The sequence below is a fragment of the Amblyraja radiata genome, chromosome 11, assembly GCF_010909765.2.
Source record: "Amblyraja radiata isolate CabotCenter1 chromosome 11, sAmbRad1.1.pri, whole genome shotgun sequence".
NCBI classification, from domain to species: domain Eukaryota; kingdom Metazoa; phylum Chordata; class Chondrichthyes; order Rajiformes; family Rajidae; genus Amblyraja; species Amblyraja radiata.
The window spans coordinates 51,350,812-51,377,801 of NC_045966.1; the positions used below are offsets into that span (position 1 = coordinate 51,350,812).

Consider the following 26,990-nt stretch of genomic DNA (forward strand, 5'->3'; position numbering starts at 1 on the left):
TGAACCCCTAAATAAAATCCAGTGCAACCAATTGAAGTCACCAATTGAAGTCACCTAATTAGTAAATAGTGTCTTACTTGTGTGTAATCTAATCTCAGTATAAATACAGCTGTTCTGTGAAGGCCTCAGAGGTTTGTTAGAGAAGATTAGTGAACAAACAGCATCATGAAGCCCAAGGAACACACCAGACAGGTCAGGGATAAAGTTGTGGAGAAGTTTAAAGCAGGGTTAGGTTATAAAAAAAATATCCCAAGCTTTGAACATCTCACGGAGCACTGTTCAATCCATCATCCGAAAATGGAGAGTATGGCACAACTGCAAACCTACCAAGACATGGCCGTCCACCTAAACTGACAGGCCGGGCAAGGAGAGCATTGATCAGAGAAGCAGCCAAGAGGCCCATGGTAACTCTGGAGGAGCTGCAGAGATCCACAGCTCAGGTGGGAGAATCTGTCCACAGGACAACTATTAGTCGTGCACTCCACAAATCGGGCCTTTATGGAAGAGTGGCAAGAAGAAAGCCATTGTTGAAAAAAAGCCATAAGTCCTGTTTGCAGTTTGCCACAAGCCATGTGGGGGACACAGCAAACATGTGGAGGAATGTGCTCTGGTCAGATGAGACCAAAATTGATGTTTTTGGCCTAAATGCAAAACGCTATGTGTGACGGAAAACTAACACTGCACATCACCCTGAACACACCATCCCCACTGTGAAACATGGTGGTGGCAGCATCATGCTGTGGGGATGCTTTTCTTCAGCAGGGACAAGGAAGCTGGTCAGAGTTGATGGGAAGATGGATGGAGCCAAATACAGGGCAATCTTGGAAGAAAACCTGTTATAGTCTGCAAAAGACTTGAGACTGGGGCGGAGGTTCACCTTCCAGCAGGACAATGACCCTAAACATACAGCCAGAGCTACAATGGAATGGTTTAGATCAAAGCATATTCATGTGTTAGAATGGCCCAGTCAAAGCCCAGACCTAAATCCAATTGAGAATCTTTGGCAAGACTTGAAAATTGCTGCTCACAAACGCTCCCCATCCAATCTGACTGAGTTTGAGTTATTTTCCAAAGAAGAATGGGCAAAAATTTCAGTCTCTAGGCAAGGCAAGGCAAGGCAAGGCAACTTTATTTATATAGCACATTCATACACGAGGCAGACTCAAAGTGCTTCACATAAAAACATGTCATACAATAAAATGAAATACAGGTGCACAACCTTTTATCCGAAGATCCAAATAACGAAAACCTCCGAATAGCGGCCATTTTTTCGGTCCTTGAAGAAAGGTCCTTGAAAACGTTCACCGAGGGCGGCCCGCAGAGGTGACAGCGGAACCTCCGGTCGGTCCTCGAAGAAAGGGGAACTAAATCCCCATTCATAAAAGAGAAGGTGAGGGTATATTGCGCGGGAGGGTTAATAATTGACAATATGCTGCTGCCTGCCCGCTGAATTAAAAAGTTCCCACGGTAGACTCACGATATACAGTGTTTCGTGAGTCTTGCGTGGGAACTTTTTAACTCAGCGGGGCAGGCAGCAGCAGATTGTCGCTCGCTTCAGTATCACCCCACCTACACCCCTCTGCTTCCCGGCCATGTGTGTGACCCCTTCCCTCCCCTCTCCAGCTCCCTGCCCATTGCACCGGCGCGGGGGCTTTGCACTGTCTTCACGTCGGCGATTGATGCAGCAGGACCGTGTCAGGACCAATTGGACACCGACCACCAGGCCCACCGCAAGCACGGAGATCCCAGACACCCACAGCCAACAGCAGCCCAGCCCAGCCCCACTCCAACTACAGAGGAACCTGAGTTGCGGATGACGGGGCGCAGCTCGGGGCGTCGTAGGGGCCCATCGGGGAGCGGCCACTCAAAGCCACGCCGGGAGATGTAGGGCCCTGCCCCGGTCTTGATGTTGGAGCCCCCGGCGGGCGCTAGCAAGTCCGCGGCAATTTACAGCCGCGCCGGGCGTTGTAAGGCCCCCCTCCAGTTCACTCTCAACCTCTATGATGTTTGCTCTCAACCCCGTAATTCGGGCGGGAGAAGTCGCCGCTGCCGGTGCCCCGCGAAGCAGTCTCCCACCGGAGACCCGCGAGCTCCCGGTGTCACCATCCACCGGAGTCGGGTCGCAGCAGCTCGCCCCCGCAGCTCTCCACGCTCCGAAGCTGGCTAGCTCCACGGAGGTAGGTCCGTAGGTCCACAGGCTCCACAGCTCCCACCGCCGCCCACCGACCCCCAGGCCCACTGCAAGCACGGAGATCCCAGAGACCCACAGCCAGCAGCAACTCCAGCCCAGCTCCGCTCCAACTCCAGAGGAACACGTAGGGGCAGAAGCTGATGGTGTGCAAGGTACGTCTTGTTCTTGGGGTGGCGGATGAGGGGGCGCAGCTCGGGCTGTGGGCGAACTGCCACTTGTCGCTGTAGCGGCCAAAGATCATAGAGGAGCTCCTCTATGATCTTTGGTAGCGGCCCATCGGGGAGCGGATTCTCTGGAGTTGGAGGGGGAGGGGGGTATAGTGCTGTTTGATCGCCCCCTGCTATCCCAGGGACAGGGAGACACGTCGGCTTTTTAGACTGGTGGGCAATCACTTCCAAAGTTCTGCCCACACAGTCAGTACACTTCTCCTACACTGTATTTCATACAAACATTTATTCTGCAAGAAAAAACGACATTGAAGACTCAAACTCGCGATCGAGTAACTGCCAGGATCAAGGCGCAAACTCGCGACCTTGCGGATATGAGCCGAGCACTCTACCACTGAGCCAGCCATTAAAATCTACGCTAAAAAAATTCCATTCCGAAGACCGACAAATTCTGAATTACGAAAAGTGTCTGGTCCCAAGGCTTTCGGATAAAAGGTTGTGCACCTGTAATAAAATGAAATAAAATAGAAGAATTAAAAGAAAAAAAAGGAAAATTAAAAATGCATTATAAAAAGTGCAAAAGTTAAAAGTGCAATGTAGTTAAGATTTAGCTGAAAGCTAAAGTAAACATAAAAGTTTTCAGTCTTGTTTTAAAAGTGGTCAAAGCTGAGGCAAGTCTTAAATCTTCAGGAAGTTTATTCCAGCTATTTGTTGCATAGTAACTAAATCCTGTTTTCCCATGTTTTGTATTTACTCTGGGAATCACTAACAGATTGGTCTCAGAAGATCTTAGCGGTCTAGAAGGCTTATATAGTGGAAGCATGTCAGTGATATACTTTGGCCCTAAACCATGTAGTGATTTATAGGTGAGCAGCAGGATTTTGAAATCAATTCTCTGACATACAGGGAGCCAATGTAAGGATTTAAGAATTGGTGTAACGTGTTCAAATTTTTTGGTCTTTGTTAGAACTCTAGCAACAGCGTTCTGAACAAGCTGTAGCTGCCTGACAGTTTTTTTCCAAAAACCTGCAAGGAGACCGTTACAATAATCTAGCATACTAGTAACAAAGGCATGTACAAGTTTTTCTAAGTCTTGAGCTGACATGAGTCCTCTTAATCTTGCTACGTTTTTGAGGTGATAGTAGGCCGATTTTGTTACTGATTTGATGTGATTGTCGAAATGTAAATCTGAATCCATAATAACCCCAAGATTTCTGGCTTTGTTTGAAGATGTGCAAAGCTGGTAGAGACATACCCCAAAAGACTTGCAGCTGTAATTGCAGCGAAAGGTGGTTCTACAAAGTATTGACTCAGGGGGGCTGAATACTTTTGCACGCCACACTTTTCAGTTTTTTATTTGTAAAAAAATTTGAAAACCATGTCTTTCACAGCCCTTTCCAGAGGTACTGTCACAAGCTCTAGCTCTACATCATTCAGTTATTCTGTTCTTGCAGTTTTTTTAGTACAATCTTTACATAATCTGCAGATTTGCATTCACCATTGTATTTATTGTTGTACTCATCATATTTATGGTTTACTCGAACAAAGAATTTCATTGTATTCTTGTTTATCTGACAATAACCTGATCTGAATCTGAATCAGTGAAGGCTATGACAATTAAATTCTTAAAACTGAGACTGTTTGATGATTGTTAGATAAAGGTTATACAGTTAAGGTGAGTAGATTGATTTCATTAACAGATAAAGTGTGATCTAATTTATTCCTAGAACAGGTTCCCAAAGCTGAATGACATGGCATTTTTCTTTTCCTCCTTTTTATATCAAGCTTTTCAAATGATCATATAATTAACCAAATTATTGGGCACAAACACCAGTACAATTTTTAAGAATTACCTTTATTTTTGTAATGGTTTTATTATGGAGTAAAAGCAACACACAGTGAACACTGGATGTCCAGTGGAGTACGTCAAGAAAATTTGAATGATTATGAAACTAATTAACAATTTTGGTTACTTGGGTACTCGAATTGCATTACTATTACAAAATCGACTTACACTTTGTGTCTATCTTTGTTTTTCTATTATGGTTGTTGTTGAAGGGTGGGGGTGACAGTTAAATTCTGGAGATTAATTCAGCAAATTTTCTCAGTATAAAACAAGCATGAAAATTATTAAGTGTCATTTATGTTGGTTCGACAGAACAGCCTATCTCTGAACAGATGATGGGCAGTGCTGCAATGATTTTAAAAGTTGAATTTTACAGTATATTTCAGCCTACCCCACAATGCTCAGTGATGTCCCAGATTATGACAACTATTGAATATGAGTACCATTCAATTTGATGATGGCTGATCTATAATCACAACTCCATTATTTTACGCTAAACCCAAAGATTGTACTTTAAAATCCTTACATAGAAACATAGAAAATAGGTGCAGGAGTAGGCCATTCGGCCCTTCGAGCCTGCACCACCATTCAATATGATCATGGCTGATCATCCAACTCAGTATCCTGTACCTGCCTTCTCTCCATACCCCCTGATCCCTTTAGCCACAAGGGCCACATGTAACTCCCTCTTAAATATAGCCAATGAACTGGCCTCAACTGCCTTCTGTGGCAGAGAGTTCCAGAGATTCACCACTCTCTGTGTGAAAAATGTTTTTCTCATCTCGGTCCTAAAGGATTTCCCCTTTATCCTTAAACTGTGACCCCTTGTCCTGGACTTCCCCAACATCGGGAACAATCTTCCTGCATCTAGCCTGTCCAACCCCTTAAGAATTTTGTAAGTTTCATTCATTATTACCATTCATTCCAGACTTAAAAGCTTGGTTGAACCGACACCACGGCATGTTGCACAAGGCAATGTCAGATTTCCTTCACCCTTTCCACAAAAAAAAAGCCTCCTAATTTTCACTTGTAAATAGAACCATGTCATGACCATAACGGTTGCATGACAGAGAAAACCGTGCAGGAAGCAGCACTGTGAGAAGTGGACTGGAAACGATTGGGAAACATTTCAAAGCTAGCTTCCTTCACTTGTGTACTTATTCTGGTAAAATCATATTTGTGCTGTCATTTTTATACATTGATAATTGATAATTTTGAAATGCCAAGGGGCTAAAAAAAAATTGAACACTAATCATATGCAAAATATGGCTGCTCATGGATGTTCATCTTGGCAGGAGTTGGTCTCGACATTTATGGATCTAATCTGGATATTTTTATTTATGAGCTCAGGAGGTAAAAGACATTGCCATGCACATGTAGATGCAAACCCCAACACGGATCAGGGGTATACCTCACATGGTACACATGCGTGATCCACATGGCAACAATTTCCAAGGCACATTGAAATTTACTTTTACTTCTCTGGAAAAAAAATAGTATCCTAGTCTCAACAAATAAAAGACGAAACTTCCAGAGCGAAACAATTTTAAGGCTTTATAAATAGGAACTCCAAATAATAGCAAGTAACTCTTTATATTTGCCACCATTCTGTTATCACATTCTATGAGCCTTTCTTATTTCCTCTTTCCATTTCCTCTCAGAATTTTCTATGATCTGCTTGGTTTGCATTCATGAAATCAGCCTGATATTTATTTTATGCCCTTTTTATTTTATTTACTTTCTCTTTGGTCAATTCAGGAGCTCTGGCTTTAGTTGGCCTATCTTAGAAAGATAGGGCAACTAAATCCATAGGTCCTGAACATGTCCAGACTATACCTAAACTAAGAGAACATGTCCAGACTATACCTAAACTAAGAGAACATTGCCAGACTTTACCTAAACTACCTTCTCCTCAAAAGTTGTCCATTTTTTACTGTTTTGTCTACCAATCTATAATTCCAATTTTCCCTGGAGAGGTCCGTTCTCATACCTTTAAAATTGGCCCTTCTTGAATTGACAATTTCTTGCTTGGAATGGCACATATCCTTTTCTACAACTATTCTAAACTCTAAGGCACCAGGACCATATTTCTGATAATTTCTCCTGTGATATTGACATTAAACAAAAAAGATTCGCCCAACCATAGTCCCTCCCACCCCCACTTTGCTCCAAATATTATTGTTATCATCAGTATTTGGTTAGTTAGTCGGGATTTTCACTGTTCTATGCCATTCCTCTATAGTTTTCCTGCAATTTTGTTCCTCAATATCAATCGCACTAACTGGCAGCCTACAGAATATATAAAGATATATCATACAGAATACATAATAATACTACCACTACAGTATTGTTTCTTCCACATTACACGACTAAACCATTTAATAAAAGGTTATGGTAAGGTGATCCTTCTATACTGTAGATATTTACATTTAGGATCTACTTGGATTTGCATTTGTATCTTTCCTGCCTTATGTAACAGGTTATACACCTTTGTATCTCGAACAAATGCTGTTTTCAAGAATTTCCTTACCACACTTCTGGCTTTGTAATAATCCAGGTAGTTGGTCTGCACAGGTGTCTAGTACCCAGCCAGGTATGCTCTTTGGACTAGACTCTTTTCATGGATCATCCTCTTGAAGGATACTCTGATATTGGCCCCAGAAACTGAGATCACAGGGTTGTCAGGGGCTTTGTCAGCTCATGTTGGTGTGTCATTGATCTTCCTTTCAAAGAGTACATGGAAGTCATTGAGATCAACTGGAAATGATGCATCATTGTCACTATATTATCCAGTTTCGCATTGTAGGAGGTGATTGTGTACACAGTTGAGTGATTGTTTGCAACTCCAACCTAGCTTGAACTTGTCTCTTAACACTCTTGGTTGCCTTCAGAAAGTCATAATTGGTCTTCTTGTACACTGGATCACCTGTCTGAAAAAGGCACAGTTCCAGTCCTCAGCAGATAACAAATTCCCTGGTTCTGTTTGGAGAAGACAAAGTACACAATCATCCACACATTTCTTTATGAAGTTGGTGACACCTGTGCCATATTAATTCAGGTCAAGGGTGTATTATTGTTATATGTCCCAAATAGAACAATGAAATTCTTACTTGCTGCAGAATAACAGAATATGTAAACATAGTACACTGTAAACAATATGATAAATGAGAGAGAAAAAAAAGGTCAGTGTGTAAATATACATACTCACAAGTACACACACACACACACATATATATATATATATATATATATACACACACACATACTCAAAAATCAAACAATAGGAGTGCAATAATAATAATAATAATAATGTCTATTGTAGTTCAGATCTTATTTGAGATTGTAGTGTTTAATAGCCTGATGGCTGTAGGGAAGAAGCTGTTCCAGTGACAAATCCTCGACTAGGAACAGTACTGTGATACTGTGTCGTGCTCTTCATTGAAGGGCGTGGTGCCATGCTCTTCATTCTCTATCTGTAGGAAGGCGTGGTGCCATGCTCTTCATACTCTATCTGCAGGCAAGAGGAAAGCACAGCCAGGTGGTCAGATCATCCAAGGTGCAGGCGAGGGATAGGCATTCCTGATGTTGGTATAGTAATGGTTGAGTGCATTGGATCCTCAGGTGTTGATGGTGATATGTTGATGGATGTTTGGCAGATACTCCTTCAAGTCCCCAGCGACCATCAGGAAATGCTATTTTGTGCCTGTTGCTCACAGCTGCCAATTTCTCAACTGCTGAGGCAGGATGTGGACTGTGGTCAGGATAACGGCAGAGAACTCCCTCAATAGATAAAATGGTCGGCACTTGATTGTAAGGTATTCCATGTTAGGGGAGCAGAAATGGGACAAGAACACCATGCCCAGGCACCACAACAGGTTTATCATAAAGCAGTGGATGGAAAAAGCCATGGGCTGGAGCACCGCGTCCGAAGACATGTTCATAAGTGCATGTTATAGGAGCAGAATTAGGCTATTTGGCCTATAAAGTCTACTCTGCCATTCAATCATGACTGATCTATCTTTCCCTCTCAACCCCATTCTCCAGCCTTCTCCCCATGACCCCGGACACCCGTACTAATTATGACTCTAATCATGATACAGATACAGAGTCCCTCATATCCAAAATGATTAGATGGAGTGTTGAGGTCAAAACATGCTCTTGGAGCTTCAAGTATTAGATTGGTGAAATGGAAAATGTCCCTCTAACTAGTTGTAATACAGGGCAAACATTGTGAATAGTACATAAAAATGATCTATGACTCTCACTAAAAATGGCACTGCAAAATAGTGTTCCAACATCTTCCACTTGGGATTTAAAGTATTGCATTACAGTAAATAAATGTGCATGTTCAAGCAACAAATGGTATTAACATGTTGTCAGCATGAAAGGAATGTTTGGGTCCAATATCTGCTAAGACCTTAAATCTGTCAGAAAACATTGAAACAATCACTTTGGTTCATTGATCCATCCAGGTTCAAGTATAATTAGCTTTATAACTACAAGCTTTATTTGAGATTTCTTTCATTGAGCTTGTTACTTAACTGACTGTAAATAGCATGAAAAAAACCCTTCACTGATGGTAAGTCTACTGAGACAGCATGGGGTCGAATGCCACTGTTGGTGAGGTATTGGGCATTGTTGGTATTGGTCAGAACTGAAGAGACATTTAGAAGCCATTACAGACAGCAGCATTGTCAAATTGATAAACCCAGCTTCACTTCATTCTTTATTTCTTGACCTCACTATCTCCATCGCAGGTGATAGACTTCTGACCGACATCCACTATAAACCCACTGACTCCCATGGCTATCTAGGCTACACTTCTTCCCACCCTGCTTCCTGTAAGGACTCCATCCCCTACTCCCAATTCCTCCGTCTACGCCGCATCTGCTCCCAGGGCATCCAAAATGTCCTAATTCTTCAGGGAACGGGGGTTCCCCTCCCCTACCATAGATGAGACTCTCACCAGGGTCTCTTCAATACCCCGCAACACTGCTCTCTCTCCCCATCTCCCCACTCGGAACAAGGACAGAGTCCCCCTAGTCCTCACCTTCCACCCCACTAGCCGTCACATACAACAAATAGTCCTCCATCATTTTCGCCACCTCCAACGTGACCCCACCATTAGCCACATCTTCCCATCTACCCCCTGACTGCTTTCCGCAAAGACTGCTCTCTCCGTAACTCCCTGGTCAATTCTTCGTCTCCCACCCGCACCACCCCTCCCCGGGCACTTTCTCTTGCAACCGCAGGAGATGCTACACTTGTCGCTTTACCGACCACCTTGGCCCAAGCAATTGTTCCAGGTGCGACAGAGGTTTACCTGCACCTCCTCCAACCTCATCTATTGCATCCACTGCTCTAGATGTCAGCTGATCTACATTGGTGAGACCAAGCGTAGGATTGCCGATCGTTTCGCCGAACACCTCCGCTTGGTCCACATTAACCAACCTGATCTCCCGGTGGCTCAGCACTTCAACTCCCCCTCCCATTCCGAATCCGACCTTTCTGTCCTGGACCTCCTCCATGGCCAGAGTGAGCACCACCGGAAATTGGAGGAGCAGCAGCTCATATTTCGCTTGGGCAGTCTGCACCCCAGCGGCTTGAACATTGACTTCTCCAATTTCTGGTAGCCCTTGCTGTCTCCTCCCCTTCTCAGCTCTCCTTCAGCCCTCTGGCTCCTCCTCTTCCTTTCTTCTTCCCCCCCCCCCACCCTACATCAGTCTGAAGAAGGGTTTTAGCCCGAAACGTTGCCTATTTCCATCGCTCCATAGGTGCTGCCTCACCCGCTGAGTTTCTCTAGCACTTTTGTCTACAGTGTATGGTAAGACCTTTAAAAGTGGGGGGAGACGAGTGGGGGGGGGGGGGGGGGGGGGAGGGAGAAGGGGGAAGAGGGAGTGGTGCCAACTTTTAAGAAGGCAGAGATACACAGCTGTGAAGCTCGGCGGACATTTATCATTACCGGTCGGTTAAGGGCCTGTCCCAATTAGGCGATTTTTTATGCGACTACAGGCGACTGCCAAAAAAGGTTCAACATGTTGAAAAATATTTGCCAATAGTTTAGACAATTTGGGCTGTTGTAGGTTGGTGTAGGTCGTCGTAGGTGCTGTCGTAGGTTGTCATAGGTTGTCGCTGGTGCTGACTTTGGTGAATTCCATTGTCCTTGTCGCTGGCAGTCGCCAAAAAAATTGCGTAAGTAGGACGGACCCTTTATCCTTGGTTCTGAAAACTACTGCTTATCTTTTTTTTCCCAATAAGCCAATGAAATTCACCGGTCAGCACCGGCTACACCTACACGAACCTCCGACCTCCTGGCAACCCATTAGGACCTCCTGGAGACCCACCTACGGGACGAGAATTCTCGCTACTCTCCATGGCAGCTTTATTCTAGTCTACGCTAATTTTTCAACATGTTGAAAAATTCTTGGCGCCCATTTGTCTACCTTTGATTTTCCAACATCTGCAGTTCCTTCTTAAACATAATTAGGCCGCAACTAGTTCCCAGAATGCGCAACCACCTGCGAGCATGTGGCGATTGCAGTCGCCTAAAAAGTCGCCTAAGTGGGACAGGCCCATTATCGTCTGCTTTGATCTGTATTTTCACACCCTTCCATATCTATGTATCTCCCTCTCCCCTAACTCTGAAGGGTCTGAAGGGTCTGGACCTGAAACGTCACCCATTCCTTCTCTCCACAGATGCTGCCCGTTCCGCTGCGTTTCTCCAGCACTTTGGATCTTATCTCCACATTCGAAGAGCAGGTTTTCGCGCCGGCAGCGGCGGGAGGGGGCGGTGCGCAGTGACGTCGGCCGACACCGCGTGACGTCACGGGCGGGGCGTTAGGCGATGCTTGGCGGTGCGCGGTGACGTTGCGCACGGGGAGGTGCTGGGCTGTGCGCGGAGACGTCACGCACGGGGAGGGGAGGAACTTGGCGGTGCGCGGTTACGTGACCCTTCGCCGCGTTACGCGCGGAGAGGCGGGGTTTGGCGTTGCGCTGTGATGTCACGCGCGGGATGATGGGGAAGGGGGGAGGGGCAGGGCCCACCAGCAGTGCACGGTGAGTTTGGCCGCCACAGCGTGACGTCATGCACGGGTTGGGCGGGGTATGGCAGTGCGCGGTGACGTCACGCGCGGGGAGGGGGCGGGGTACGTCGGACGTTCGGAGCGTAGCGGCGACGTTGTCGAGCCGGGGGTGAAGTGTGGAGCGCGGCGACCCGTGTGAGTGCCCGAGGTAGAGCCGCGCAGAGTCGCCGCCGCCCCCGCTCCCCGCCGCCGTCCCCGCTCCCCGGCCCGCCGACCTGTCTCCGCCTGGCCCCCTCTTCCTCAGCCCAGCGGCAGCGCTCACGCACTTTACTGTTTATTTATATTTCTCCCTCTTCCTCTCTTTATACTTCCGGTAGGAACGGCCTCGCCGTGGGAGTCAACAGGAAGCAGCATGGTGTAAGGAGCCAGAGCCACTGTTGGAAAAGGGACGATCAAGGTAACTAGCAAACGCAGGGAGGACGTGATTATCGTGGCGTGAAGGGGGAGGAGGTGATAGGGGATGATAGGTTTCAGCTCTGCGCATTTCTTGTTTTAATTGCAGTGTTACTAAGATTTTTCGATGTTTCCTGGCACATCCTCTAGTCCTAACTTTTACATCTTTCCAGCTTTTGGCTCTTAAACAAAATCACATCAAAAGCTATCGTTTCTCGCTGTCCCGAATCTACCTCTGTCGGAATGTAAACTGAATCAGATAAAAAAGTTACTTTTTCCACGATTTCATAGTTTTTGTTTATGAATTCACAGAGTTCATATAACTGAACTTTCTGGTGGGTGTGGGTTTTATTTACATATGTTCCTGATGCCAGAATACACCTTTTCAGCTACTTTTGCACTGGTGCAGGTTTGGGTATCTATGAAACTCCTGTATTGTCTCCATTTCAAAGAACTTCTGTTGCCGCCAGGTAGACGCAAAATGTTGGAGTATCTCAGTGGGACAGGCGGCACCTCTGGATAGCAGGAATGGTAGTTGGCTCCAGGGTTTGATTACAATTGATGTAGAGCCAGACATGAAAAAACAGGGTTCAAAGATGGATTTGGATTATCTCTGAACATTAAACAATAAATTTCAGTTAGTTTATGCTTAAAATAAATCTTTACGAAATAGTGTAGTTTATTGATTGTGTGTTAATGAGTGTGCTAGTTTGTCATTCTCTTAATGTCACTTTGAAATGTTCATGGAACACCAGCCTAACAGTGTGATGGCACCCCCTTCCAACACAGCAGACTGCTGTAGTTAAAGAAAGTTCAGTGCCATTTTCTCTAGGGTAACTAGGACTGATTTACCAAGCTATTTGATGTAGCAAGCTATGGTGCTGGCTCGAAGGGCCGAATGGCCTACTCCTGCACCTATTTTCTATGTTTCTATGGTCTTGTCAATACAGCGAATGAAAGTATTAAAAATAAATGGAGGCAAGTATAGGATTTCAGTAGAGTAGTAGAGAGGTTCTTCTGCAGTTGTATAGGGATCTGGTAAGACCACATCTGGAGTATTGCATACAGTTTTGGTCTCCTAATTTGAGGAAGGACATCCTTGTGATTGAGGCAGTGCAGCGTAGGTTCACGAGATTGATCCATGGGATGGCGGGACTGTCATATGAGGAAAGATTGGAAAGACTAGGCTTGTATTCACTGGAGTTTAGAAGGATGAGGGGGGGTCTTATAGAAACATATAAAATTATAAAAGGACTGGACAAGCTAGATGCAGGAAAAATGTTCCCAATGTTGGACGAGTCCAGAAACAGGGGCCACAGTCTTAGAATAAAGGGGAGGTCATTTACTCTGAGGTGAGAAAAAACTTTTTCACCCAGAGAGTTGTGAATTTGTGGAATTCCCTGCCACAGAGGGCAGTGGATGCCAAATCACTGGATGGATTTAAGAGAGAGTTAGATAGAACTCTAGGGGCTAGTGGAATCAAGGGATATGGGTAGATGGCAGGCACGGGTTATTGATTGGGGACGATCAGCCATGATCACAATGAATGGCAGTGCTGGCTCGAAGGGCCGAATGGCCTCCTGCACCTATTTTCTATGTTTCTAAGCATCACCCAATTTAATATAAATGAAAACTACCAGGTTGATCGTTTGGGTCATATACAAGGCTCTCTTTGATAGTTGTATTGGGCCTCATGTTGTCCTAAATACTTCACAGCCAAAAAAAAACATTTCTGAAGGATAGCCATTGTTCTCCTTTATAAAACAAGGTAGCCTGTTTGTCCCACAAAACAGCAATGGGTAATGATCATGTAATTTGTGCATGAGATGCTGACTATTATAAGTACTAGGTAGAATGCTGGAAAACACTCCTAGGTACCTGGAAAATGTTGATTTGAAACCTGAAAAGGTACAAGCTGAATTATTTTGGCTATGCAAAAGATGGCACCTCTGACACTATAGTTCTTCCTTGGAACTATACTTTAAGTGTTGGTCTGGATTTGTTTTGTGATTAGGTGGATTAAGAACAAGCCACCATCTGACTTGGAGATGAGAATGCATTTGTTTGACATTATCAGCAATTTATCCAATTCCTCAAGAAGATTGAATATACAGAATAGAGAGTGAGTGCCAAAGTCTGCTCGGCATGCTTGTTATTTTTCAATGCTTGGTGACATTACAGATTTCCATTTGGAAAAGGGTATTTGGGCTGCCACAGGAGCCTGAATTGTATTTGTGGCATTTGCTCGGTGTATGGCCCAAAATGCGTAGTGAGGAAAATGATAGGGTATCTTCAAGCATTAGATCGCTGTCCCTTGCTCTAGTGTTTCATGGTTGAGAAAAATATGTTGTCATTTAATATATCACAAAATATTTTGTCGTTGTTGTGTGGAAGGGTCTTGGGTAGATGTCATTTGGTTTGTAAGTCCACAGGCCCTGCGAGGAATAGTTTACCTTCATTTCACTTTTTTGACATGTCGATGAGAATATTTTCCAAAGATCATGCAGTCCTTCTATCCCAAATTCCACCATTTCTCTTGCAGTTAGTGATTTATTGGGACACAGGGATCCTTTGCACTAATGCCAACAAATTTTGATTGTGTGTTTCAGGATTTTGTTCAACCAAGCCTTATGTTTCTTACAACAGGTAATCCTCCGACATATTCGCCACCTGCAACGGGATCCCACCACTGGCCATATCTTCCCATCTCCTCCCCTTTCGGCTTTCCGCAGAGACCGCTCCCTCCGTAACTCAGCCCTTCCCACCCAAACCACCCCCTCCTCTGGTACTAGAAGGGTCTCGACCCGAAACGTCACCTTTTCCTTTGCTCCATAGATGCTTCCTCACCCGCTGAGTTTCTCCAGCATTTTTATCTACTTTCTTATGTTTCTTGGGTGTTCTTTTTAGCAGGGAATCCTCTGCTGTTTTTCCTTTCGTATAATTAGAAATTAGATATGTTGAGGCAATTTGTATTGTCAAATTGCTGATATCTTTACTGTAATAAAATGTATCATTAAAGCTTGATGTCAGTGATTGATATTAGAACTATTCAGATGTAAATGTTCCTTGAGCTGTGAGAGTGTTGATTTCACATGGAAACTGATTGTGAAGTGATTCTTGGTTTATGCTAAATTATTTTATTCCCACTCGTAGATTGATCATTCCAATTTGCACATAATATGCCTTGCTTTATAGTAGGGAAATGTCCCCAGATAGCCGAGGGCAGAAATGTGAGGCAAGGTTCAATTGTTGGGTATTAATGGTGGAGTAGCAAGATGGATTCAACAGTGGCTGAATGGGAGATGCCAGAGAGTAATGGTGGATGGCTGTTTGTCAGGTTGGAGGCCGGTGACTAGTGGGGTGCCTCAGGGATCTGTGTTGGGTCCACTGTTGTTTGTCATATACATCAATGATCTGGATGATGGTGTGGTAAATTGGATTAGTAAGTATGCAGATGATACTAGGATAGGTGGTGTTGTGGATAATGAAGTAGATTTTCAAAGTCTACAGAGAGATTTAGGCCATTTGGAAGAGTAGGCTGAAAGATGGCAGATGGAGTTTAATGCTGATAAGTGTGAGGTGCTACATCTTGGCAGGTCAAATCAAAATAGGACGTACATGGTAAATGGTAGTGAATTGAGGAATGCAGTTGAACAGAGGGATCTAGGAATAACTGTGCATAGTTCCCTGAAGGTGGAATCTCATGTAGATAGGGTGGTAAAGAAAGCTTTTGGTGTGCTGGCCTTTATAAATCAGAGCATTGAATATAGAAGTTGGGATGTAATGTTTAAATTGTACACGGCATTGGTGAGGCCAATTCTGAAGTATGGTGTACAATTTTGGTCGCCAAATCATAGGAAAGATGTCAACAAAATAGAGAGAGTACAGAGGAGATTTACTAGAATGTTGCCTGGGTTTCAGCACCTAAGTTACAGAGAAAGGTTGAACAAGTTAGGTCTTTATTCTTTGGAGTGCAGAAGGTTAAGGGGGGGACTTGATAGAGGTCTTTAAAATGATGAGAGGGATAGACAGAGTTGACGTGGATAAGCTTTTTCCATTGAGAGTAGGGAAGATTCAAACAAGAGGACATGATTTGAGAATTAAGGGACAGAAGTTTAGGGGTAACATGAGGGGGAACTTCTTTACTCAGAGAGTGGTAGCTGTGTGGAATGAAGTTCCAGTGGAAGTGGTGGAGGCAGGTTCGATTTTATCATTTAAAAATAAATTGGATAGGTATATGGACGGGCAGGGCCGGCCTTAGGAGGTGCGGGGCCCAATTGGGAACAATTTTGCTGAGCCCCAGGTTCCCAGCCAAGGTCTGTAGAATCATAGAAATCCAAATAAAGTCTATTATAGACTTTATATCTCTATGGTAGAATGGAAAGTAATCAAAAAGTGCGCTTAAAAAGTGCCAGCGAGTTAATGGACCAAATAGATCTAAGCTACATTTTAATATAAAATTGCATACATGTAAGCCTACAAGTAACAAACAAAATGTGTAGATCACCTCTGAAAAGTACATAATTACAATACCCTTTGTTTTAGTGACTGTGACATGAAAAAAAAACTAACTAGATCCTGGAAAACAAGTAACTGTTGGAGAAAATACAATCCAGGCATTAAATTTTGGGCTTCAGCCCCATCCTACCCTTTGGGCTTCTACCCCATCTAAAGTTAGTTGTCTGTGTGTGTGTTAGTTGTCTGTGCGTTATGTGTGTGTGTGTGTGGGAGGGAGGGAGAGAAGGGAAAAGAGAGAAAGGAAGGAGAGAACGAAGGGAGGGAGGGAAGGAGAGAAGGAAAAAGAGAGAGGAAGGAGGGAGGGAAGGAGAGAAGGAAAAAGAGAGAGAGGAAGGAGAGAAAAAAGGAAGGGAGGGAGGGAGGGAAGGGAAAGTGAGAAGGGAGGGAGAGGGCCGGCGGCAGGAGCGGATGCCGGGGTCCGGGTGGACGGGTGTGAGCTGAGGCCGAGGTTTGTAAACGTTGCTCCAATCCCCGGCCCGGCCATCCCTGTATTGTTCACTGCATCTCCCCGGGGAGAGAGGGGTGGAGCCGAGGCTGAGTTTGTGAAGCACAGTGACTGGAGGGGCGGGAGTGCTGCCCCGGGACCGTGAGGGAGCGACCCACCTCCCCCTTCTCCATCCCCCCTCACACCCCCTCCCCGTCTACCCCTTTCTTCCCCCTCCACCCTCTCTCCCCCCTCCACCCGGGGTAGATCTACCCGAGCCGAGAGTACATTACTCCAAAGCAAAGCTGAGAGATTAAAGGATCGACACAAAATGCAGCGGGTCGGGCGGCATTTCTGGACGCAAGGAATATGTGACATTTCGGGTCGAGACCCATCTTCAGGCTGAGTCAGGGGAAAGAGGAACTCAAACCACCCTCCCCCCGCTTCCCTCCAACACGGACACTGAGCGATCGCTGGCGCCCCCTTTCTTTTGGTAACCGTCGGGTTTTTTTCCCTTCGGAAAAAATCCTTCAGGTTTTCAGGAAATCCTTCGGATTTATTTTTTTTTTCCCCTTACCACTTCCGAACTTTTTCGATAGCTGCCATGACCCGTTTGATGTCATCCTTCGCCCTGCTCCTCAAAGCTACCTCTGGTTTCGGCCCACACCGATCTGCCGGACATGTGTGTGTGTGTTTGTTTGGCGGAGACTGAGGGGAGAAGCGCCGGCACCAAGAGCGAGCGAACGTGCGGACAGACGGACGAAAGCAACACTTTCAGTTATGCCTCTCGCAGTGTTGCGGGGGAACAGTTGCGGAGCTCTCATATCTTTTGATTACTCTAGCGCGGGGCCCAATTGGGAGCAATCGGTCCAATCGGCTTAAGGCCGTCCCAGTGGACGGGAAAGGAATGGAGAGTTATGGTCTGAGTGCAGGTAGATGGGACTAGGTGAGGGTAAGTGTTCGGCACGGACTAGAAGGGCCGAGATAGCCTGTTTCCGTGCTGTAATTGTTATATGGTTATGTTATGTCAAAGTGGAAGAATTGGAGCTGAACAAAAATGGGTTATAGGGAGAGGATTGAAAGATGACTGGGGGTGGTGAAGGAATGCTAGCAAATGAAGTTTGCAAAAAGCTGAAGGTGGAGGCAAGAAAAATAATGTGAGACAAGGGAAATTTTTGTATTTCTCGAATAATTGTCATCATGGAGTCAAGTGTTTTATTGTCATATGTACCAGATAGGACAATGAAATTCTTACCTGCTGCAGCACAACAGAACATGTAAACATAGTACATAACGGGAGAGACAAAGTTCAATGTGTGTGTTTATATACACATGTGTGCACACACATACTCAATAAATAAACAAATATAGTGCAATTATAGTAATAGTCTATGGATATGGAGCCTGAAGCTAATATTAGGTCATCAAAGATGGCTGAGTAGGATTTGATGGAATAGGATAGAGGGAATTGGAAATTGAATATTGTTGTATACAGAATGAAAGTAGGAGCACTGGAGCGGTTGAATCAAGTAAAAGCATCAGCCGAGAATGGCTGAATGCAAAAAAATATATATAATTTGTGTTGTTGACCAGGCCAGCATTTATTACCCACTTCCTCATAGACCTCAAAGTTGATGTGGGCTACTGCTTTGATATGCTGCATTCCCTTTGGAAAGACTCCCAACAGTGCTGCTGGGTAGGGAGTTCCAGGATTTCATACCAGTGATGAAGTAGTAGTGACAGTATGCTTCCAGGTCAGGTAGTTCATGACATGAAGGGAAGCCCTCAGGTGGTAATGGTTTCCGTTTACCTGCTGCTCGTGTTTTAGGTGGCAAGTAAATAATGTCTTATCAAGACATTCAATTCAATTCAATTCAATTCAATTCAATTCAACTTTAATGTCATTGCACAAATACTGAGTATGGGTACAACGAAATGCAGTTTTGCGTCAGTCCGTAGTAGTGCAATATAGAAATTTTTTTAAAAGAGGATACAGAACAATAGAAAATGCAAAATAATTAAACAATGGGGACGGAGGGACCGGAGGAATCTATCGGCGGGACTCCGAGTTCAGCAATGCGATGGTATGATTGTAGAAGCTGTTCCTCATCCTACTGGTACGAGACCTGAGGCTCCTGTACCGCCTCCCTGATGGGAGGAGGGCAAACAGTCCATGATTGGGGTGGGAGGGGTCATGCATTTAATTTCAGTAGTGTTCAGTGTCTGATTGCAACCTAACCTTAGATGAATGTAAATAAAGTGGAAGATGACCATTGCATGCTTATGAAAATTCAAGGGCACATGCCTGTTAATAATTACACATCAGCAATACAGTAATTTATTTGATTTGCATGTGATGTTGGAGGAAACAAGGGTTGCACTCTTGGTAAGTGCTGCTATTGTTTTAAAAAAAATGCTAATAAGGAGCTTGAACTTTGGTGTTGAACTGATCCTAGAAAACATGTTTAGTTTAGCGATGCAGCACGGAAACGGGTCCTTCAGCCCACCGGGCCAGCGCCGACCAGTGATCCCTGCACATTAACACTATCCTACACCCACTAGGGACAGTTTTTACATATACCAATCCAATTAACCTACCAACCTGTAAGTCTTTGGAATGTGGGAGGAAACTGAAGATCTCTGAGAAAACCCACGGAGGTCACGGGGAGAACGTACAAACTCCGTACAGACAGCACCCGTAATCGGGATCGAACCCGGGTCTCCGACGCAGCATTCGCTGCAAGGCAGCAACTCTACCGCTGCGCCACCGAGACTGCCCAAATGTTTCTAATGTCTAATGTTTCACCTTGCAGAACATTATCATATGCTTTCCTGTTCCCATGCAGCATTGAACTGTACTGCTGGATTTGTGTGTAGTACAAACGTTTGGGTGCCTAACATGTAGAGGTGGAGAATCTGGTTATGTACCTCAGCCGTGTTACTAGAAGCCTAATGAAATTTAAGAAAAACTCAAGTGCATTTCTTTCTTATCCCTCATCAACTTTCTGCAGTTTCTGATGCAATTGATCACACCATCCTTTACATTGACTTTACTTAGCTCAGCATTTTCTAGTGCTTTGGCTGGTATGGATTTTTTAGTTAATGCAAGCTTTTGAAATCTTTGCTTCTGGTTGTTTTGGTCAATACATACATATTTTCCAGAAAGCAAGAGCTGCTGCATTTTGCTTGATAACATCTTCAAAGTATTTTTACAGCATGTTAGTTTGTTCAGCCCATTGAAAATGGTTCTTTGAAAAGCATTTAGTCCTCCTTCCCCTAGCTTTACAATATTTTTACCTCTATGTATTTTGTTCCCTCATCAACATTTTAATTGAATCTGGATTGGCCATATTTTTAGCCAGTGCATTCCAAGTTCCATTGCTTAAAGAGTTTTTGAGGGGATATCGACTTTCAGCAGAATTGATTTGTGGTAGTGAAAGGGGCATGTTTGATATTTATATGGATGGCCAACTTGAAACTGAAAGTGAGGATATGTGCATACAGATTCTTGCAGAAGGCAGGAAGTTTTTATTTTCTCAGAGACTCATTCATTAATTGGGAACAAGTTGTTGGCTAATGCATTCACCGTAGAGCATTGCAGTGGTGCAGCTTGTCGAGTTGCTGACACACAACTCTAGGGACACACATATAAAGCTGACCTCTGCTATATGTGTGGAATTTGCATCCAAGGGTTTTAAGGGAAGTGGCTGCAGAGATAACAAACAGTGTAGGAAGGAACTGCAGATGCTGGTTTACACTGAAGATAGACAATTTGAAGAAGGGTCTCAACCCGAAACGTCACCTATTCCTTCTCTCCAGAGATGCTGCTTGTCCCACTGAGTTACTCCAGCATTTTGAGTCTATCTTCGAGATAATGAATATTTTAGTTGAAGATTGGAAAACGGTCAATACATCTCATTTCTCAAATAGAGGGCAAAATCAAAAATGAGGAACTACTTGACAGTTGGTTTATCATCTACTGTTGGGAAGATACACGAGTGTAATGGAACCTTTAGGAAAACTGAATATAATTAAACCTGATTTGAATTTGTTGAAAATATGGCAGGCTGGACTGATACTTTAGACTTTAACGATATAGTGTGGAAATAGGGCCTTTGGCCTACCGAGTCAGCGTCAACCAGCTATCACCCCATATACTAGCACTATCCGACACACTAGAGACAATTTACAAGTTACAGAAGCCAATTATCCTGCCTCGCATGTCTTTGGAGTGTGTGAGGATATAGGAACACCCGGAGAAAACCCACACGGTAACAGGCAAAATGTACAAACTCCATGCAGAGAGCACCCATAGTCGGTATTGACTATGGATCTCTGGCACTGTAAGGCAGCAACTCTACTGCTGTGCCATTGTGCTGCCCTAGAAGGGAACCAGTAGATGTAATGGGTTTCGTTTTTCAAAAGCATTCGACAATGTGTCACATAAGATGTTGATGCTTAAATTAGCAGCCCAAAATATTGGAGGAAGTTTGTAAGCTTGGATTGAAACCAGGTTGTAAAGTGAAAATAGATTAGAATAGAAATGTCTCTGACAGGTTGGAGGGATGTATCTCATGTAGTACTCCGGGGATCAGTTATTCGCCTTCAGTCACTATTTATATTAACGGCCTTAACAAATGAAATTTAAGTTTCCCAAGTTTGATGAATGTAAGGAAATAGGTTTCTGATGAGGTCATTGTGATTCTATAATGGGGAATAGATGATGAGTGGGTGAAAACCTTGCAAATGGAGTTTTCGGTAAGAAAGATCGAAAGGCGGATTTTTATCTAAATGGAGCGGGACTGCAAATGGGTGAAGTTCAGAAGGATCTAGGTGTTGGAGTGCACGATTACAAGTTAAGCACGTCCAATGAGTAGTTAACGTGACATTGAGATTCACCAGACTAATTACTGGAATGACAGGCTAGGTGGTTTGGGTTTGTATACTATGGGAGTTTAGAAGGATGACCTTGCTCAAACTTATACAGATTGTTCTGCTATAATCCAATAGTTGTGTTCCTAAGAACACTCTCATTATACCAAAATAATGTTATAGAAACAATTGTGTTCATTGGGAAAGGGGGTTCAGGGGCTAGAGAGTTTCAGACTAGCAAAAACAAAGGTATTTTTCCTGCAATATTTCCAAAATAAAGGTCTCAACAGCATTGTTTACTTTACCAAAGGCAATATGATACATTATTATAATAGAATATTGTTGCACAAGTGTTAATACAAGCAGTTGTATTTCAATGGCAACCTGCAGTGAAACAGGCAGACTATGTTCTGAAGAGATTAATAGTGTGATTACTGTGGGAAGTTTATATGGAAACATTTTTCCCTGGACTTATTTCCCAAGACAGCTTTTGTTTTCTGCTTGTGAAATTTCCAAAGTATCTCGTGCCAATTGTAAATCTTTGCATTACCAATTCAGTTGGCTTAATATAAATGTTATGCCCTAATTCATCAATTATGTTGCATCCAGTTAGCATTATGGAAGCACATGTTATAGAACAACATGTCCAAGCTCCCTTAGGATCTTGTATGTTGAGATTTCCAGCGAATGGGAGAGTTGTAAACAAGGGGATGTAGCTACAAATTAAGGGGTCAGTCATTTAAAACTACAGTGTGTAAAAGCTAATCTCAGAGGATCTCTAAAGTTCCCTGGTCCTGAATGTGGTGGAGGCCAGATATTTGCATTTTGAGCCGAGCTAGATACATTTTTGAAAGAGTAAGTTATGGGAACTGGCACAGAGAAAATTTAAGACTAGTGTAGATCTACCATGATCATATTGAATGTTGGGGCACGCTGGAGAGATCCATTACTTTTCTGATCTGGAGTTATTCGGGACAGTTTATTGGAGAAGGCTCATCCTTTGCTTTTACATAGTTGTTTGGATTTTGTACTGTCTACATGGTCACTATAATTTGTTTTGAGGAGTATTCCGTAGCCAGGAACTCTTGGAAATCTGCTCCTGTCTTACAGATGAGATGGCTATTGGTAAGTGGAGTCCCTTTTACCTAATGCATATTATGAGGGATCTCTGACTCTGTTTTCCTTCATTTGTTAAGTGGTAGACAGTTTAATTGACTTTTCCCTGCATACTTGTACACAGTGGCTGATGTACACATAGACTTGATACTTTGCATATTGTTAATTGTGGGAGAGCAAGTCCAGGTTATGTTTGCTCTTCTCCGTCTGATATTGATGACCTATCTTTTAGGTTAGGAAGGTGAAGACATTTAAAGAATGACCCTTGATGCTCTCGTCATAGGTTTTTAACCTATGCTAACCATAACCGTTTAAGGTCACTAGGCATAACTCAAGATACTTTGTATGGGATAAGTTTGCTGCTAATTACTTTTGTTGTGGCCACTCAGTGGGGATATTTCCAATATGGAACTTAAACCTGAGCTGCCCTTTTAGATTCCATGGGGAGTTCATCTCCTCTTGGTGCCAACTGCATCGGAAGCACAATGGAAGATAGATCTGGATTTTGGCAGATTTGAGACTTTCATGGAGATGTGCAGGCAAGTCTGACAGCAGTGCCCTCCTGCTGGAAGATCTCTCCTATTCTTTCATTCTATCTTGTTCTCTGAATTAAGGATAGTCCTGGTATGTTTGGCCATTGCAAAAACAAAATCTGTTGTCCAGTGATTCTCCATATGGTTATGGTGATATTGCAAACTAGATCTCTAATAGCTTGTAGGTAGAAGGATCACATTTGAGGCAAAACAGATTCAGATCTTCTGTGTTGAATTCATTATTTGCTGAGTTAATTCCTGTCTGCCAACAAATCTTCCCAGAATTGATAGGAGGTTAGCCATAGTCACTTAAAATTGCCTCCTAGAAACCATTGTTGCAAAGCTAGTGGTTACTGATGTTAGAATAAGGATAGCCGCAATGTTATGCTTTGTTGAATAGTTTACCAGATTATGTGTAGACACCAGGAACTACGGATGCTGATTTGCAAAAAAAAGAGTCGGATTAACTGCAGGTCAGGCAGCATCTCTGGAGAACATGGACAGGCAATGTATTAGGTCGGGACCGTTCTTCAGACTGATTGTAGTTTTGTGGTTGAGTCTACAATTTAAGAATAACCATAGGCCACGGTATAAAATGGTGATAGACACAAAAATGCTGGAGTAAATCAACGGGTCAGGCAGCATCTCTGGAGAGAAGGAATGGGTGACGTTTCAGGTCGAGGACCTTCTTCAGACTATAAAATAATGATTGACTATAACACAATTAATATCTTTTGAAAGGAGTAGTGATGAGAATTTACTGAGGCAAAATGTATGGAAGCTTGGGGGTTGGTGCCTTATTGAGCTTTGACACCGGAGATTGTGGGAGAGCCTTCCTGAAGACCTTCTGATCAGGAAATGTGTGTTTAGATTGCGTATGAATTTCTACATTCAAAAGATTCAACAGGAAGTGCAGCTACCCATTGAAGATTCTGGTGAAATGCAAATTATAATCTGATTTGCAGTGCCACATCAAGGTCATTAGACATGCATGTTCCAGGTTATCCGTCCCCCTATCAGTCTGAAGAAGGGTTTTGGCCCGAAACGTTGCCTATTTCCTTCGCTCCATAGATGCTGCTGCACCCGCTGAGTTTCTCCAGCATTTATGTGTACCTTCGATTTTCCAGCATCTGCTGTTCCTTCTTAAAAACTATCTGTCTACCTTGTCTGGATTCAAATGACAATATTGGAACTGTCAAATGTTCCTTTTGTGATTCTGTAACTACTTCCATTTATATAGTGAAGTATTATTCCCTGATGATGTTTCCAGGACCTTCAGAATATCATGGCTCCTCATCAGTTATTAGGATAGATTACCCAAAGTGTGGTGAGAATAACATTTTAATGAGGTTAGAGGAAGGTTTAGAACTTGGAACTATGCAGATGAAGATCTAGCTGCTACTGGTAGGTGAATGAAATAAGATATGAACAAAGTTGCAAATTGGAGTAAAGAGGGTTGTAGAATGTAGAAGGATTAAAAATTAGAATGCCAGGTATAAAGTTGAGATGTCTCCAGATTAGAAAATCTGATTGAATTTGTATCAAAGGAATGAATAGTGTATTGTGGACAATTAAGAGCTCAGGGTAGCTTATTCAAATAAAAGCTACCAAAGCCTTATTCTTCCTTCCACCTCTGTGTCTCGAGCATTGCAAGTCACTGCTCTTCAATGACACTGTTTAATAGACAATAGGTGCAGGAGTAGGCCATTCAGCCCTTCAAGCCAGCACCGCCATTCACTGGGATCATGGCTGATCATCCACAATCAGTACCCCGTTCCTGCATTCTCCCCATATCCCCTGACTCCGCTATCTTTAAGAGCTCTATCTAATAAATGTGATGATGGTTTTTGCCTCCGCCATCCTTACAGGTTGTAAATTCCAAACTTCTGGCACCATACAGCACAGGAATAATCCCTTTGGCTCAGAATGTCTGTAATGAACATGATGCCAAATTAAACTAACATCCTCTGCCTTCAAGTGATTCATATCTCTCCATTCCCTGCATATCCGTGTGTCTATCTAAAAGCCTCTTGATTACCATTATCATATCTGCCTTCACCATCACCTTGGCAAAGCATTCCAGGCACCTACCATTCCAGGCACCTACCAAAAATTGAAATAAGCCTTGCCCTACACATCTCCTTTAAGGTCTCCCTCCCCCCCCCCCCCCCCCCCCCCCCCCCAAAAAGGTATGGCCTTTACTCCTTGACATTTCCATCCTGGGAGGCAGGGTAGACTGTCAGAACCTATCTATGCTTCTCACAATTTTGTACACTTTCAACAGGTCTCCCTTTAATCTCTTGATGTCGCAGAGAAAATGATCCCAGTTTCTTCAACCTCTCGTTGCAAACAATAGCCTCTAATTCAGGCAGCATTCTGATAAACCTGCATCGCCTCCAAAGCCTCCACATCCTTTCTGTAAAAGGCGACAAGACTGCGCACTACTCCATTATGCGGCCTAACTGAAGTCTACAAAGTTGCAGTTTGACATGTACTCAATGCCCTGACTGAAGGCATGCATAACATATGCTTCTTTGCCACTCTCTACTTGTGTTGCTACTTTCAGGGAGCTATGGATTTGAACTCCAAGATCCCTCTGTGCATCAATGCTGCTAAGTATTTAACTCTATACTTCCCCCTTGCATTCCACCTCCCTAAAGTGCAGCATCGCACACTTGCTCTGGTTAAACTCCACTTGTCTTTTCTCCGCCCATTATCCATATGCCGCTGTATACTTTGACAGCCCTCCTGAATGTCTGCAACTTCACATACAACTCCTGGTCACAGTTCTCCAGCCAGATTCATAGTCTTCTCACTTTCTGCTGCAGAGTTGATTTTTCAATCATTGACGCTGAGCTATGGTGAATGCAATAGTTTTAACTAAGTAGATGAAAGGCCAACTGAGATCAGTCCCACTCAAAACATTTCAGAATTATGGCTGCCTGGACACTATGCTATATAGAATTATAATGGAACTTGGCTTGTAATATGTGCACAAGTGCGTAACCAGGATGTGTGCTGTGCCTATTAATTTGCACCTTTGTAAATGAGCAAGTATATTAAAATAGCATTGAAAACCAACTGTTGCATATTATGTGGGAATCTTACAGATACCCGATGGTTCATTGAAAATGAGCGAGTTCTGTATCATATATTTATGGGGAATTGTCATCTTTACACTTGTCATTTGGAGTTCTGAAAATCTTTTTTGGCTAAACTTTGGCGAAGGCAGTGGAAATCCTACTTCTGCTGGAGATTATATAAATGTTTATCTTTTTTTAAAACAGGCCAACAGGCAATTTTGGGGATATCGAAACGTCTGAATTTTTGATGTCTGTCTCCAGTTTTTGGTGTGGATGCAAAACTAATCCTCCTTCTGTTGTGGTGGTGCTGACCTCTGACCTGTAGCTCTCATGTCTGTGCCTGTTATGGACAAACACAAAGTAAAGCGAGCACGTCTTGATCGTATATGTGAAGGTAAGAGTTTAACGTTCAAAAGATCATCTTCTGAGTATATGCCTCACTTATTATGTTTTTAAGTTAAATCTGATCACGTTGCATGTGGTTATTAACCAGGTTATATCACGTCCACTCCAAATTCTGTTTTTAACTGCTCTTGAGGGGTGTCAGTTTACACATCTTGCTATGCTTACCTCTTCCTTGCCAACAATGTACGAGTTCAGAAATGCAATGTGCTCAATGTCAGTGATGTGCACCTATATATTGGATATAAAAAATACCGTATGCTGGGGCTTCTGTTGATAGAAGATATCACCCACCATGTCTAAAACCTCTGTCTAAAACCAGGTAGAGGCAGTTAAGTGTTCCAAATAGTCCATTTTCATTGA

The 26,990-nt window shown here is 43.5% G+C and overlaps 1 protein-coding gene across 3 annotated transcripts in view; it reads left to right on the forward strand.

Annotated features, from left to right (window-relative positions):
• The first annotated feature begins 11,343 nt into the window (after window positions 1-11,343).
• Window positions 11,344-26,990, forward strand: part of LOC116978635 (C-terminal-binding protein 1-like) — a 109,136-nt gene continuing 93,489 nt past the window's right edge. Inside the window, exons 1-3 of one of the 3 annotated variants that reach the window (XM_033029919.1) lie at window positions 11,344-11,434; window positions 11,604-11,683; window positions 26,430-26,619. In XM_033029919.1, the coding sequence (XP_032885810.1) occupies window positions 26,556-26,619 (64 nt within the window). In that variant the 5' untranslated portion in view covers window positions 11,344-11,434; window positions 11,604-11,683; window positions 26,430-26,555. The remainder of the gene's footprint in view (window positions 11,435-11,603; window positions 11,684-26,429; window positions 26,620-26,990) is intronic. The other 2 variants (XM_033029920.1, XM_033029922.1) reach the window with 2 other exon arrangements.